The sequence below is a fragment of the Panthera uncia genome (assembly GCF_023721935.1).
Source record: "Panthera uncia isolate 11264 chromosome E2 unlocalized genomic scaffold, Puncia_PCG_1.0 HiC_scaffold_19, whole genome shotgun sequence".
Taxonomy (NCBI): domain Eukaryota; kingdom Metazoa; phylum Chordata; class Mammalia; order Carnivora; family Felidae; genus Panthera; species Panthera uncia.
In genome coordinates, this window is record NW_026057588.1 from 31,588,279 (window position 1) to 31,602,464 (window position 14,186).

The 14,186-nt window shown below is 53.8% G+C and overlaps 1 protein-coding gene across 12 annotated transcripts in view; it reads left to right on the forward strand.

The window, feature by feature from the left end:
* The window catches only part of NLRC5 (NLR family CARD domain containing 5), an 86,434-nt gene that overhangs the window by 42,981 nt on the left and 29,267 nt on the right, over nt 1-14,186 (forward strand). For 11 of the 12 annotated variants that reach the window (XM_049622181.1, XM_049622188.1, XM_049622185.1 and 8 more), the window contains 10 exons: nt 1,606-1,689; nt 2,924-3,013; nt 5,300-5,368; nt 6,152-6,220; nt 7,697-7,780; nt 8,212-8,295; nt 9,815-9,904; nt 10,599-10,643; nt 11,510-11,599; nt 12,515-12,598. In XM_049622181.1, coding sequence (XP_049478138.1) covers nt 1,606-1,689; nt 2,924-3,013; nt 5,300-5,368; nt 6,152-6,220; nt 7,697-7,780; nt 8,212-8,295; nt 9,815-9,904; nt 10,599-10,643; nt 11,510-11,599; nt 12,515-12,598 — 789 coding nt within the window. The remainder of the gene's footprint in view (nt 1-1,605; nt 1,690-2,923; nt 3,014-5,299; nt 5,369-6,151; nt 6,221-7,696; nt 7,781-8,211; nt 8,296-9,814; nt 9,905-10,598; nt 10,644-11,509; nt 11,600-12,514; nt 12,599-14,186) is intronic. The other variant, XM_049622190.1, reaches the window with a different exon arrangement.

Consider the following 14,186-nt stretch of genomic DNA (forward strand, 5'->3'; position numbering starts at 1 on the left):
TCGTATTTAATCTCCCCATCTCCTTGACGTAAGTGCTGTTTACTACACACATTTCATAGAAGAAGAAGTTAAGCCACACAGAGGTAAGTTTGCACAAGGTCACACAGCTAGGAAGAGTCCAGGCCAGGGTTCAAGCTCAGACAATGACTCCCACCGGCCTCGTCCCCATAACCAGTGTCATCGAGACCTGCAGAGCAGAAGCCTCATCGCACCTGTCTACTGGACCACAACTCTCAGGTGCCCTCACCCTGTCTTCCCTCACCCAGAGTAGAGTGAGACCACCTTCTCCTTTGGGGCTGGAGAAATTCCATTCATGTCCAGCTCCTTGAGAGTAGGGCTTGGGGATTGGTAGAGGTCCTGTCGTGTCATCCGGAGAGGACCCCTGCCAAGACCATTCCAGGAAATCAAACGGGCACGAGGGTGGAGTGATGGAATGCCATAATGTGTTTTGAGGTGAGTGGCCCCACCCCAGGGAAAGATGGACAGGTGAGGGCCTTGGTGACCAAAGCTTGAGCCTTGACTTGGTCCTACTGGGAGAACCAAGACAGGATTAGGCGTTTTTACCAAACTCGCATGCTTCCACCCACCTGGCCGTCACCAAGCTTGCCCCTCCCCCAGTGCTCTCACCTGCAGTATGACCCCATCACCCACCTGGCTACACAGACCAAACACCTCTCAGCTCCCTTCCCCTCCCCCCATAGCCAGTCCGTGCCAAGTCCACCTACCCCTCACGTAGCTCTCAAAACCACCCTCTTCTCATCCACCTCTCCAGTCTGAACCGCTCTCATTCCTCACCTGGATGACCCCATCAGCCTCCTCACTGGGTCCCCTGCTTCCACACTGGCCACCTCCACCGGGTAGAGAGTGAACTGCACTCCACTGCTGCCTGCCCCCTTCGCTCCCTCCCGCTGCTCAGGATAAAGCCCGGACGCTAAAATCCTGTGTGATCCGGAACGCTGCCTCCAACCCCCCAAGCCCCAGCTGACCCTGCCCTGCCACTGAAATCATCGATCCTGACACACTGTCCCCCTTTCAGGTCCTCCTGTGTGCTACGCCACAGGGCCTTTGAATGAGTTGTGCCCAGTACCGGGATCACCTTTTCCCCATCTCTCGCCCACCCCTTACCTACCGAGCTCCTGGTTTTTTCAAGCAAGTCGTTCAAACATCAGGGAAACTTCCCTGATCCCCAGAGTAGATCTGATGCCCGTATGACTAAGGAGTTTATCACAAGAAGCAGTTATGCAGATTGAAGCGTAAAGAAACAGCTGAGGGCGAGGCCTTGGAATCAGGCTGCCTGGGTTCAAATCCCAGGTCCCCCTTTCAGGAGGTGTTTTAACCACTCTGTACCTTGGTTTGCTGCTTAGTAAGGTGAGGATAATAATGGGGCCTGTTTCACAGGGTGGTTACGAGGATTAAATACCCAATAATCGTAGAAGCAGCTGGGATGATGCTGGACATGTAGTGCACAGTCTTGTAGCACCCATTATTATTAAGGCTCACTTACCAGAGTGATGCTTTGGCTGAAGTCAAGGAGGGACGGCGTGCATGCAGAGGCTGGGGGGACCCTGCCTTAGCAGCACAGAGCATCAGGCCCCTCTGTCTCAGCCTCTCAGGGAACCAGCTGGACAATGAAGGCTGTCGGCTGATGGCAGAGGCTGCAGCCCAGCTGGACATCACCAGGAATCTGGAGTGAGTTGCCTGCCTCACCGTGGGGTAGCAGGGAGGGCCCCGGAGAGCCCCTGCTGGTCCCTCCCACCTGGGTCTGTGTGCCCACAGTCACCAGACGTAGGTCTGCCACACTGGCCACGCCTACTCTCTCCCCAGTACCAGCAAAACTGGAGTGGTTTGGCCTTGACTTGCCTTTGTCTGGCATGAGCCACTGTCTTCGTTCCAGTTCTTAAAACTCCTTGCCTGTGTAGACCGTATTCCTTGTATATCAGTGGCTTGCATTCACTTTGTCCTTACGACAGCCCTGGGGTGGGGTGGGGTGGGGTGGGGTGGGGTATTGCACCGGGTGGATGGGTGGTGGGGTACCGGAGTGGGGAGAGGTGTGTTGGGTGGGGGGATGGTGCTGAGGGAAAGGGGTGGGTTGTTGGGGCGGTGGGGTGGACAGAACGAGTAGTAGGCTGTTGGTATGCTGTGGTATTACGTGGTATGGCATAGGGTGGTGTTTGGCTGGGATGTGTTGGGGTCATAGCCTCAAGTGTGGGTTAAAAGTGGGTGAAAGGTTGGGGCGCCTGGGTGGCGCAGTCGGTTAAGCGTCCGACTTCAGCCAGGTCACGATCTCGCGGTCCGTGAGTTCGAGCCCCGCGTCGGGCTCTGGGCTGATGGCTCGGAGCCTGGAGCCTGTTTCCGATTCTGTGTCTCCCTCTCTCTCTGCCCCTCCCCCGTTCATGCTCTGTCTCTCTCTGTCCCAAAAATAAAAAAAATAAAAAAAAAAAAAAAAAGAGCTTTAAAAAAATAAAATAAAGTAAAGACCCTGTTAAAAAAAAAAGTGGGTGAAAGGTTGAGGTTGGGAAACAGTGGTTTGGGGCCTCGGCTTTGGATTTCATTCCTGGCTCTGTCGCTTAGTAGCTTTAACAGAATTTAATGTCTCTGGGCCTCAGTTTCTCCACTTGTAAAATGGGATTAAAATGGTGGTTATTTTACAGACCAGGAAACAGGCCCAGAGAAGTGAAAACAGTGAGTCAGTGTTTATCGCTCAAGCTGTAGAACCTTATTCTCTGAGTGGGGCAGGGGGCTCAGGCATCTCTTGGCTCATCCACATGGGCCAGAATCCTTTGAGACACCCTGGTTAAGGATCCGGGACATCCCAAGGGTGGCAGTCAGCAAGCCTACTGTGGCAGGAGGAGGGGACCAGAGCGGTCTAGGGCTGAGGACTTCGGCTGCCGGCTGATTGCCACCTTGTCCCTCCTCTCCACAGCCTCAGCGACAACGGGCTGTCTGTGGATGGGGTGTATGGTGTCCTGAGCGCAGTGAGCATGTGCCAGACCCTCGCAGAGTTACACATCAGGTAGGAACTCCCAGTGGACCACTGTTACCCACTCCTACCTCCAGCCTAGAGCTCTGGGACTCTCCCATCATCCTCTCTCAGTCCTTAGAATTCTTTCTGGTCCCAGGCCTTTGGGACCTGTAGAATGTGCTGCCGCGCCTAAACGCTCTTTTCCCAGCTCCTCTGGGTGTTGGCTACTCACAGCTTATACCTTCTCCGGGAAACTATCCTGGGCTGATAGGAGCCAGCGATGCCTGGGAGGTAACCCTCCCAATTCCCCCAGCCAGGAGTGGCCAATGACAGAGGCAGAGATATCACTCTCCAGCCCTCTGGCCTCAGGTGGGACAAACTTTTGGTGCCATTCACGCTCCAGAGCTCCCTGTGGGATCAGGCTGAGGACTTGCTCTGTTCTGCTTCCCTTCCCTTCCCAGTTCCTCCTGAGAGCAGGCCCTTAGTACATCACGCACACAAGTGATCATCACGTGACACTTGAGCCACTGCCCCATTCATAGGCTCAGGCTCTGCTTCTAGGGAACTTGACCCAAGACGTGGCCCAACCTTATTTCTGTAAGTCTCAGTATTCAGTCTTAGATGCTGAGGACAGATGCTAACACAGTCAACACAGTCCCCACCCAGAAGGGCTCTTCACTGAGTAGGGTGGTCCCTCCTTTGAGGAGGAGAGAGACGCCAATTAACCCAAACGAGAGATTAAGAGACCTTGGTTCACTGTATGTAATGATCTGATAAGGGATCCTTAGCTCATTCCAAATGACGCTCTTTATTGCTAGAAATTTATAGTAAAGAAATCATATTGCTGGTACAAACACATTTAGATGCAGGGATGTTCACCTCAGCATTGGTTATATAGGAAAAAAATGAATGTACTTTAAATGTGTAACAGTTGAGGGGCGCCTGGGTGGCGCAGTCGGTTAAGCGTCCGGCTTCAGCCAGGTCACGATCTCGCGGTCCGTGAGTTCGAGCCCCGCGTCGGGCTCTGGGCTGATGGCTCGGAGCCTGGAGCCTGTTTCCGATTCTGTGTCTCCCTCTCTCTCTGCCCCTTCCCCGTTCATGCTCTGTCTCTCTCTGTCCCAAAAATAAATAAAAAACGTTGAAAAAAAAAATTTAAATGTGTAACAGTTGAATATTAGGTAAGTAAACTAAGTTATCTTCAGAGAGAAAAACTCAATGAAAAATAGTGGTATAGGTACAATTATAGCATGGAGAGCTGACTGTGGCATATTAAATAAACAAAAATTTTGATTCATTGCTTTTACAGTAAGGCTTTTCAAACATACTCAAAAGGTAGAAGGAATGATGCCATGAACACCCCAGCTCCCACCAATAATTATCAATATTTTGTCACCTTGGCTTCACCTGTGCCTTTAAAAACTGAGCTTTCAAAAGAGAATCTGTAAGTTAATCTCATTTAAAAAAAAAAGGCAAAAAAGAAGGAACATTAATTGCATATAAAAAAGGGGGGGGCTCCTGGGTGGCTTAGTGGGTTAAGCGTCTGACTCTTGGTTTCAGCTCACGTCATGATCTCATGGTTTATGGGTTTGAGCCCTGTGTCAGGCTCTGTGCTGACAGTGTGGAGCCTGCTTGGGATATTCTCTCTCTCTCTCTCTCTCTCTCTCTCTCTCTGTCTCTCTCTCTCTCTCTCTTTCTCTCTGTCCCTCCCCTGCTTGTGCTCTCAAAATAAATAAACTTAAAAAAAATAATAAAACAGACAAACAAAACAAAAGACTTGGAGAACCCACTCCCAAGTATTATCAGCGGTCATTGATAGGTAGAAAAGATGGTTGGTGGTTTTCTTTATTTCTTTCCTACTTTAGTAAAGTTTGTAAGTTCTCCACTCAGAAGTATGACCTCTGCAATGAGAAATGTGTATTTAGCTTGTAGTTTATACAGGTGAGGTTAGGGATGCTCCTGCTGTAAGTTACAGCCTCGGGTGGAATGTCGGTGCCTGTCCCGGACCTGGCAGTGACCCCGCTGTGCTGGGGTGAGTGCCCTCGACCGAGCATGCTCTGAAAACATAGTAGAGGGAGGAGGGTTTCAACCTGAGGCCCACACCAGAGAGAAAGCAGAACTGAGGCTTTCTTTGAAGGACTTGTCAGGAAATGGGGCTTAATCAGTTTGCAAAATCTCTGTTGTAGAAAGACTTCAGAAGCCCAGAAACTCAGGAAGTGACAGCAAGTAGCTGCAGCTACAGGTGGGAGGTGACACCTTCTAGGTCCCTCCAGGCGAGGTTATAAAATGACACAAGGACCCCCTGTAAGCCTCTTGTCCCCTTCTCTCTTCTCTCTGCAGCCTGCTGCGCAAAACGGTGGTCCTCACGTTTGCCCTGGAGCAGGAGGAACAGGGAGGGATCCAGGAGAGGTAGGGCCCAGCCTCACCCTGGCCACATCCTTAGCCAGGGCCGGATCCTCCCTGGCCTCCACAGCTGGACAACATCACTCAGCTGCCAGGGAACCTTGACAGATTCACGAAGGATTAAGAAGCCGACAGACTCAGCAAGGGAGGCAGCCCTGAGAGGGAGTGTCAAAGGACAGACTGCCTCCCCTTTGCCCCGTGACACAGAATGGCGTACTGGGGTGGGGATGGGATAGCCACACAGCAGAGCACCAGAGCCTGGGGTCCTTCAGCCTAAACCCAAGGACTGCGGACTGCTTGGTCTATAGCTCTGATTTTGGTCAGAACTTCTGGCTCCCTCTGGCATGAGGACCCCTTAGAGGAAGTTTGCCGCCTACAAGGTGCATGGATTATCCCAGCCCAACATATGGGCAGAGACTCAGCTCTTGGCCCCTCAGTGTCTCCTACAATGTCTTATGTAAGGTCTGAGCTCTAGGCTGACATCTCTGAAGGCACTAATGATGTTGTTGAGATTAATGATACTAACAGCCAAGGTTAGCTGAGCACTTACTATGATGTGCATGCAGCAAGCAGCACATTCAGGCAGTTCACATGCGTTGTCCCAGCGAAAGGCTACATGATTTGTCCCACGTCACGCAGCCTGGAAGCCAAGAAGCCCAAGTGGAACCAAGGTCTGGCTGTCCCCGGGCCTCGTGTAGAGACTGAATGGCGGGAGGTGAGGCTGAGGGTGGGCTTGGAGGTAGTGGCTGAGGAGTTTGCTCAGCCTGGCCTTGGTGTGTGTCCCTCCAGGGCTGCACTCCGTGACGGCCTTATGCGGCAGATGCCCTGTGAGCTGCCCCCGCACTCCACAAGGATCAGGTACGGTGCTGGCCTGCAGGCCTGGCTGTGGCTCGAGGCTCATCCCTTCCTCCTCTCGAAGCCTGTTCCCAGGCCTCTGGCCTCAGGTGCTCCCTGGAAGACATGACCTGTTGTATCCAGGAGTTGTGGCCTGGCTTCCCTGCCCACCTCCCCTGCCCAGTCCATCCCACCCAGGGCTCATGAGGCAGCTCCTCAGTTACCTTCCCTGCCTGGGAGCCCCCACTCCTCTTAGCTCCCCTGACCTCCAGCAGCTGATGAGTTGCGGGGACTCTGGATGGAGAGAATGGGGACATGTGGCCCCTTCCTTCCTCATCCTGGGACTTAACTCAGCCCCCACAGGCTCCTGTCAATATTCTTCTGGACTTCTCTCTTATTCTAGGTCCATCTGATTCTCCCTGTCTCTGTTGCTTCTTGTTTCTCTTATATTTCCTGTTTCTCTGTCTTTGCTGCCTTTTCTTTCATTGTCTGTCTATTCTCTCCTGGCACTGTGTGTGTATGTGCACCTGCATATATGTGTGTGCATGCATGTGCATATGTGTGCATATGTGCGCACATGCATGTGTGTGCATGCACATGTTGCGTGTATGTGCATGTTTGTGTGTGCATATGTATGCGTGCATATGCATGTGTGTGCATATGTGTGCGTGTGTGTACATGCATGTGTATGCACGTGTGTGCATGTGCGTGCATGCACATTTGCGTGCACGTTTGTACATGCATGTGCGTGCATGTGTGTGTGCATGCGTATGCACGTGTGTGCATGCATATGCGTGTGCATGCATGTGTGTATGTGCATGCACGTGTACACATGTGTGCATGTGTGTGCGTGTGCATGCATGTGTGTGTCCGTGTGCATGTGTATGCATGTGTGTGCGTGCACGTGTGTGCATGTTTGTACATGCATATGTACGTGTGCGCGTGCGTGCATGTGTATGCATGTGTGTGCGTGTACATGTGTGTGCACGCACATGTTTGTGTGTGTGTGCATGTTTGTACATGTGTGTGCATGTGTATGCGTGTGTGCATGTGTGTGTATACATGTGCGTGTGTGCATACTTGTGTGTGTGCGTGTGCATGCGTGTGTGCATGTGTGTGCGTGTACATGCATGCATGTGTGTGCGTGTGCATGTGTATGCATGTGTGTGTGCACATGCCTGCATGTGCATGGGTGTGTAGGTGCGTGTGCACGTGCATCTCTGCATCTGTTTCCTCTGTCTCTCATCTTAGTGTCTCTCCATCTTAGTCTGCTTCCCTCCCTGTGTCTCTTACTGTCTCTGGCTTTCTACTGCCTTATGCGGCAGATGCCGCATGTGTGGCATGTCTGATGTGTGTGGTGTGCGTTGGTCCCTCTGTCTGGATCCCAGATGCGTCCCCGTCCCTCTCCTGAAAGCCTCTCCTATGTGTGTGGGGGTGGTGGCCACTGTTACCTCTGTTCAAAGAGGCAGACACCGCAGGGCTGTGCTTCCCCCTCTGCAGGCTGACACACTGTGGCTTGCAAGCCAAGCACCTAGCACAGCTCTGCAGGGCACTGGGAGGAAGCTGTCGCCTCAGTCACCTTGAGTGAGTGCTTGCTGTTGGGAGGGGGGGGGGGGGGGGGGGGCCTGAGGGGCCCATCAGGCAGTGGGTGTCAGCGTGCTGGGTTTTGTTTTGATTCTTTAAGATTCAGATCAGCAGTCTTTCCTTCCTGCAATCAGGAACCCCTTAGAGAATCTGGCGAGGGGTTACCCCTTCCCCCTAAAATACAGGTCCCCACATACGACCCCCTCTGAAGTCCATTCTTGACTCCCCAGCATCACAGACCTCAGGATAGGAGCCCTGGGGGAAACTGCAGCTGACCCATGTGGGACCTTCTGAGATCCGGCCTGGCAGCTCAGGGTGGTGTCCCAGTTTCAGGAGAAGCTAAGTGACTGAGTGACCAGAGTGGAGAGACAAAGCTCCTACCAGCCCCAATCCGATCCTGCATTAACCTCTTCTCCCCTCTGCCCTCCCAGCTTCTCAGGCAACGCTCTGGGGGACGAAGGCGCGGCCCAGCTGGCTCAGCTGCTCCCAGGGTTGGGCACTCTACAGTCCTTGAAGTGAGTAGCTAACTAGGCAAAGCCTCTTGAGGCTTGTCCTCATCAGAAGGAAGGAGGGAGGGAGGGAGAGAGAGAGAGAGAGAGAGAGTGAGAGAGTGTGTGTGTGGGGGTGTGTTCTGTGTCCCATCTCATTCCCTCCTGCGTTATTGTAAAGATTAAATCAGAAAATGAAAGTCAGTAACCTAGTCCAGTCCGTGGCACATGGTAAGTGCTCAAAAAGGGTACTTACGCTGTGACTCTCATTAACAGAGACTGGCCTCTGTGACTCAGTGATCCAGCTGCTGACTTAAGGTTCTGTTTCTTGAACCTGTCTTTGTGTCTCTGCACAGCCTCTCTGGGAGGCCCAGGTCACCTGGTCGAGCATGGCTGAAGTGTCACCTAATGATTAGTTAGCCTAATGACTGGCGGCCATGCTGGCCCTGGGGTGTAGGGAGGGGCTATTGACAGGGAACAAGCTGGTAGGCAGGGAGGATTTGTGGCAGACAGGATACCCAAGCAGGGTGCCCAGGGAAGCTGGAGAGCAGAAAGAGGGAAGATGTTCAGTATGGGAGGGATGCCCTAGAAAGAGGCCAGGAGCCCCAGGACTTTGCCTGCAACAGACTAGAGTTTCTGGATGCTAAAAGACCCCTGTGTTTTAGGCTCCCACATACCCATCTCCTCCTCCTGAGCTCTTCTGGGCTACAGTGAGAGGAGCCCCTGGGGAGAGCTCACAACTATTAGTTCTCTGTGTGACCTGAGGCAAGTTACCTCACCTCTCTGGGCCCCTGGTTCCCAGTTAACACCTAAACTATAAGAGGGGCTGGCTCTGGTTTTGTCTACAACTTTAGAATGAGTGCTGTGGCCTGAGGGCCCTCCCTGCTGTCTTGCTGTGGGATCTGGGAAGAAGGGGTGGCCTCTGTTCCTGTTCTGGGCCTGCATGTGGGTGGGGAGGTAGGCCTCACCACTGCAGGCAAATTATATGTAGATGGGCGCAAATTTCCATGTGACCTCCTCCATACTGCGAAATACTCTGACCCCAGACCCATGAGAGTCCGCACTCACCTACCAGTACCCGTGCCAGAGGAGTGCGACGTTAAACGGCAGATAGAAAAACACCGTGACAGATTGACAGACCCAAAAGAAAGGAAAAGCTCTGCTCCTGCCTTTTGAACAGGAACCCCTGCATTTTCATTTGGCACTGGGCACCGCCCTTCTTTTACCAGGTGGGGAAATTGAGGCACAACTCCGGCCTGAAAGCACTCCCCAGATTTATCACAGACCCAGGGAACCAGACTTGTATTCTCAGCTTTGTCACTGACATGTCTCATAACCTTGGGCAAGACCTTGCCGCTCTCTGGGCCTCAGTTTCCCCGTCTGTACAATAGGGAGTTAGAAGAGGCACCCTCCGACCGTTTGGGGTTCAGTGAGCTCTGTCGTCTGGACTCAGGGACAGCTCTCCCCTGCCCTGGGTTCTCACCACAAACAGGGAGGTTTTGAGTCTTGGGTGAGCTCTGTTAACGTCACCCCTATGATTCTCCAGCCTCAGTGAGAACGGCTTGTCCCTGGATTCGGTGTTCATTTTGACCCAGTGCTTCTCAACTCTGCAGTGGCTTTTCCACCTGGAAGTCAAGTGAGTGTGCCTCTGGGCCCCCCGCTCCGCCCTCTGACCGCACAGGCCATCAGCTCCCACCGCACTTCCTTGTCTGTCACGATCGCAGTGCAGCTTCCTCGGGGCCCTGCATGGTCCCAGGTCCAGTGAGCGTGTGCTAGATGTCTGCCGAATGAGTGAACGGACGGATGAATGAATGTCGCCCTGGGACTGTCACATCTCTCCAAATTTGCCATGGGACACAATCCATCAGCTCTCCCTTGCTCGCTCTCTGGATTATCCTGGGAGACTTTTACGGAAACTGGGAGCTCCCTGGTGGCCATTGAGCGCTCCCTCGTGGGGTCTCTGGAGCTGATGAAAATATAGGAGGGAAGTCACCCAGCCAGGCCATGCAGAGGAGCCGTGGTTTCAGTGAGGTCTGCCCAGTCCTCCCCTTTCCCCTTCCAAGAGCGGGAGGTGTGAGCACGTCGCTGAGCCTCTCCATACCTGTTCCCTCATCTGTCAAAGAGAGGTAAGAATCCCTCCTTACCTCACAGCGGCACTGCGAGAATAAAAGGGAGTCGTGTCAGTGGTGCACCTTGGATGTGCCCTCATCAGTGTAGTTATGCTTAGTATACGTATCGTCGTATTTGCTGAAAAAGTGGACCTCTCTCCAGGCGCTCCTTGACCAGGCCACCCGGTCTCAGTCAGACTGATGCCTCCTCTCTCTCTGCAGCTCTGAGAGCCAGCACGTCGTCCTGAGAGGTGACAGAAGAGGCAGGTGAGGAGGGAGAGCTGCGGGGGTAGTGTGGGCTCCCCTCTCCCCCCGGTCCCCATTTCTTCCGGGTGCCCCCCACCCCAGCCCCATGCCTTTAGCCCTAGAGTAACCCACGCAGGTGTGGCACCACTTCTGCGCCTGTACCCCTGTGTCAGTAGGTTTGTGGTCATCGGCCGCTGAGGTCTCTCTTGGAAGGAGGCAGTGCGGTTGGGGAGGGAGGCCACGGTGGTGGTGTTACAGCCCAGAGCAGGCGTTGGCACAGGGCTGCCGAGGGGGAGGGAGGGCAGCGAGGCTTCGTCCCTGGAGACATTTGCAGATTTCTGCAGACTTCTGACCTTGTGTGAGTATGGCATTTGAGAAGCCAAGAACCGTTGGTGCTCGACAAAGTCTCCCCACCTTTGCAGTAAACAAGGAACGACAGTTGGTTCTGCGCAGATATTTCTGGCTGCCCCCTAGTGGGGCCGGGCACCCTGGGCTCTCGTGGGAGGTTGGCAAGCCCCGGGGCGGCCTGATGTGGGCCCGGGTGGTCGTACGTCCTGGGCCCAGGTCTCCGTTTCTGGGGACTCTGGGTTCTTGAAGCCTAAAGAATGGAGGCACAGGAAGGTGAAGTCCGTGAATGCCGCACTGGTGATCAGAGAGAGGAGGGGCTCCCTCCTGGCTCCCCCTGACCTAGTCAGGTGCTGCCACCTGGACCATGTGTAAGCTGCCGGCTTTTCTCACTCTGGTCTCCCTTTCATGGGCCTCAGTTTCCCCATCTGTGCAGTGCGGGCCTTGGTTGTCCCTAGGCCCCCTGCAGCCCTGACTTCTGAGTCTTTCTTCCAATGTGCACGATTTGAACTTCCCTCTCAAAACGGTCTCCCCACCCCAAGGGATCAGTTGGCTGGTGGACCTTTGCCAGAGTTCCCAGCGGGAGCCCGGTTCTCCGCGTTTGATCAGCGCTGCATCCCCAGGAGCATCTGGTACTGTCTTACCCACTTCTTATTTGGGGGTAACCATGATAGGGGTGAAGGGTCAGGGAGTGAGGAGAGGCTAAAGGGAGCTAGGGCTGGGGGAGAGGGAGTTTGAGGGAAGAGAAAGAGGGCCAGTATGAAGGCTGGTGAGGGGGGCTGCTGGGCCCAGACTTCTCCCTTGAGAAAAGACACCACATTGTTGTTTTCTCAGAAGACTTCCCAGCTCTGCCTCGGGGGGCTGTGTGACCATGGCTGGGCCCCTCCCCTCTCTGGGCCTTGCTTTCCTCACCTAGGAAGAGAGCCACCTCAGCTGGGGCCCAAACAGGATTATCCAGCAGAAGAGTGGGGAGGGGTGTCCCAGGCAGATGGGTCAACTTGGGCAAAAGCCCCGAGGAGGGAAAGCTTGGTTCTTGGGAAGCATGTCAGTGTGGCTGGGACATATACAGGGCAAGTGGAGGTGAGCGAAGGCAAGTGAGGCCATGGAAAAGGCCTTTTGCTTTTAGCATAAGAGTAATAGGGAGCCACAGGGGACTTAAGCTCCTGAGAGGCATGGTCAGATTTGCATTTAAGAGATAAGATACTGGCAGGTGGAGAAGGATTACATGGAGGCCAGAGGGGAGTTTGAGGGTATTAAAGTGGTCCAGGCAAGTGACAGTGGTGGCCTGGACTCAGGCAAGAGCAGTGGCAGTGGGGAGGCCTTGGAACTGAGCAAGGGCAGCTAGGCACTTGGGGTCCTTTACTGTCACTGAGTGGTGGGGATCGGGCTATAGGGGACACTTGGAGTGCAGAGCATGCCCTGAAAGGGAAGGCTCCTGCAGCCTAGAGGTGGAGGAGGAGGGGCAGAGGGAGAAGGGGAGGGCCCTGGGGCTGCAGAAGGGCCCTGGGTCCTCTCTGACGCCTGCCCCACCCACTGCTCCCTTTCAGCCTCCAGCAGTGTCTGCTGGAGCCCCTGAGCCTCACCCACCTCTGTGAGACTCTGGAGAAGTGCCCGGGGCCTCTGGAAGTCAAGTAAGTAAGGAGGACGCAGCCCTAGAGGACACCCTGTGGGCATCTGCCCTGTGGGTGGGGGTGGGGGTATCCTGGCTAGAGGTGAGTCCTTGCTGGTCCCTTCCCACCAGACCCTGTAGCCCTGCCTGCCCCTGACCTATTGGTAGAAGGCTCTTTGTGTCCCACAGGGCACCTTGCCCCTCCTCCTGGGAGAGGCCGCTTCCCTTTCCCCATCTGCTCGACCCTGGGCTCCTGGGAGCCCCGATCTGCTCCCTCCATCCCTGGAGCCCTGACCACCCCCCGGGCTGCCTCCATGGCTAAAGCAGATCACCTCTGAAGGCCCCTCCTCTGGGCCTCCCTCTCCCGGTTAGCAGCTCACCCACCCCAGAACACTGGGGTCTGTGACCAGAGACTGGACCTTAGAATCAAAGGAGTCCCGGCCCAGCCACCTCCAGGCTGGGTGACTTTGGGCAAATGGCTCTAACTCCCTGTGCCTCAGCTTTGTCATCTGCAGAGATGCTCGGCCTTTCCTTTGGTCCTCATCGTTGTCATCTTCTGACAGTAATTACCTTAAAGAAATCCAAGACAAGCCTGCCTCACCTAAATACACCCCTCTCCTCATCTAGTCAGTGCTGTCCTTTGTCCCCGGGACCCTCCACTCCTCATCCGTGTGCATGTTCCGTTGTTACCTGTCTGCGGTCACAGACCCACTGCATTCGACAGCTTCACTGACATGATTCTCCCACTCACTACGGTCTCTGTGCCTACTTTCCCACCCCCATCTCTGACCCTCGCAGCAGGCTCATCCATGTTCATCACCTGGTATCCGTCTTTCCATGCCTTTCTCCGTGTGCAAATGCTTATGGACACAGAACAAGGGGGTTTTGACATTGTTAACCGACACAGGATCTTACTGTGTAACGTCTCTGCGATGAGCTTTTGTCTCGTGACAGTACATCGTGGCTTTCCTGGAATATGGAGCCAGTAAACTTTTAAAAAAAAATTTTTTTTAATGTTTATTTATTTCTGAGACAGAGAGAGACAGAGCATGAGTGGGGGAGGGGCAGAGGGAGAGGGAGACACAGAATCTGAAGCAGGCTCCAGGCTCTGAGTAGTCAGTTTGACACGGGGCTCAAACTCACAAACCGTGAGATCATGACCTGAACCGAAGTCGGTCACTCAACCGACCGAGCCGCCCAGGTGCCCCGCCAGTAAACATTTTAATAAACCATTTATTTTAGAATAGCTTAAGACTTGATTTCCAGAAGAGTTGCAAAGCTGGTCCAGAGAATTCCTCCACCCACTGCCCCTGCTGTTTATATCACTTGTCATGGTACATTTGTCACAACTGAGAAATCAACCTTGCTACAGGACTGTTAACTGCACCCCAGGCTTGATTGGGATGTCACCAGTTTTCTACGAAGGCCCTTTCTCTGATCCAGAATCCTGTCCAAGATCCCACAATGCAGTTAGTCAATGTCCTTAGTCTATCTGGTCTGTGACAGTTTCTTAGTCTTCATTTTTCATGACTTTGACAGCCTTGAGGAGTACTGGTGACATGGTTTGTGAAATGCCCCTCAATTTGGTTTTGTCCGATGTTTTTCTCACG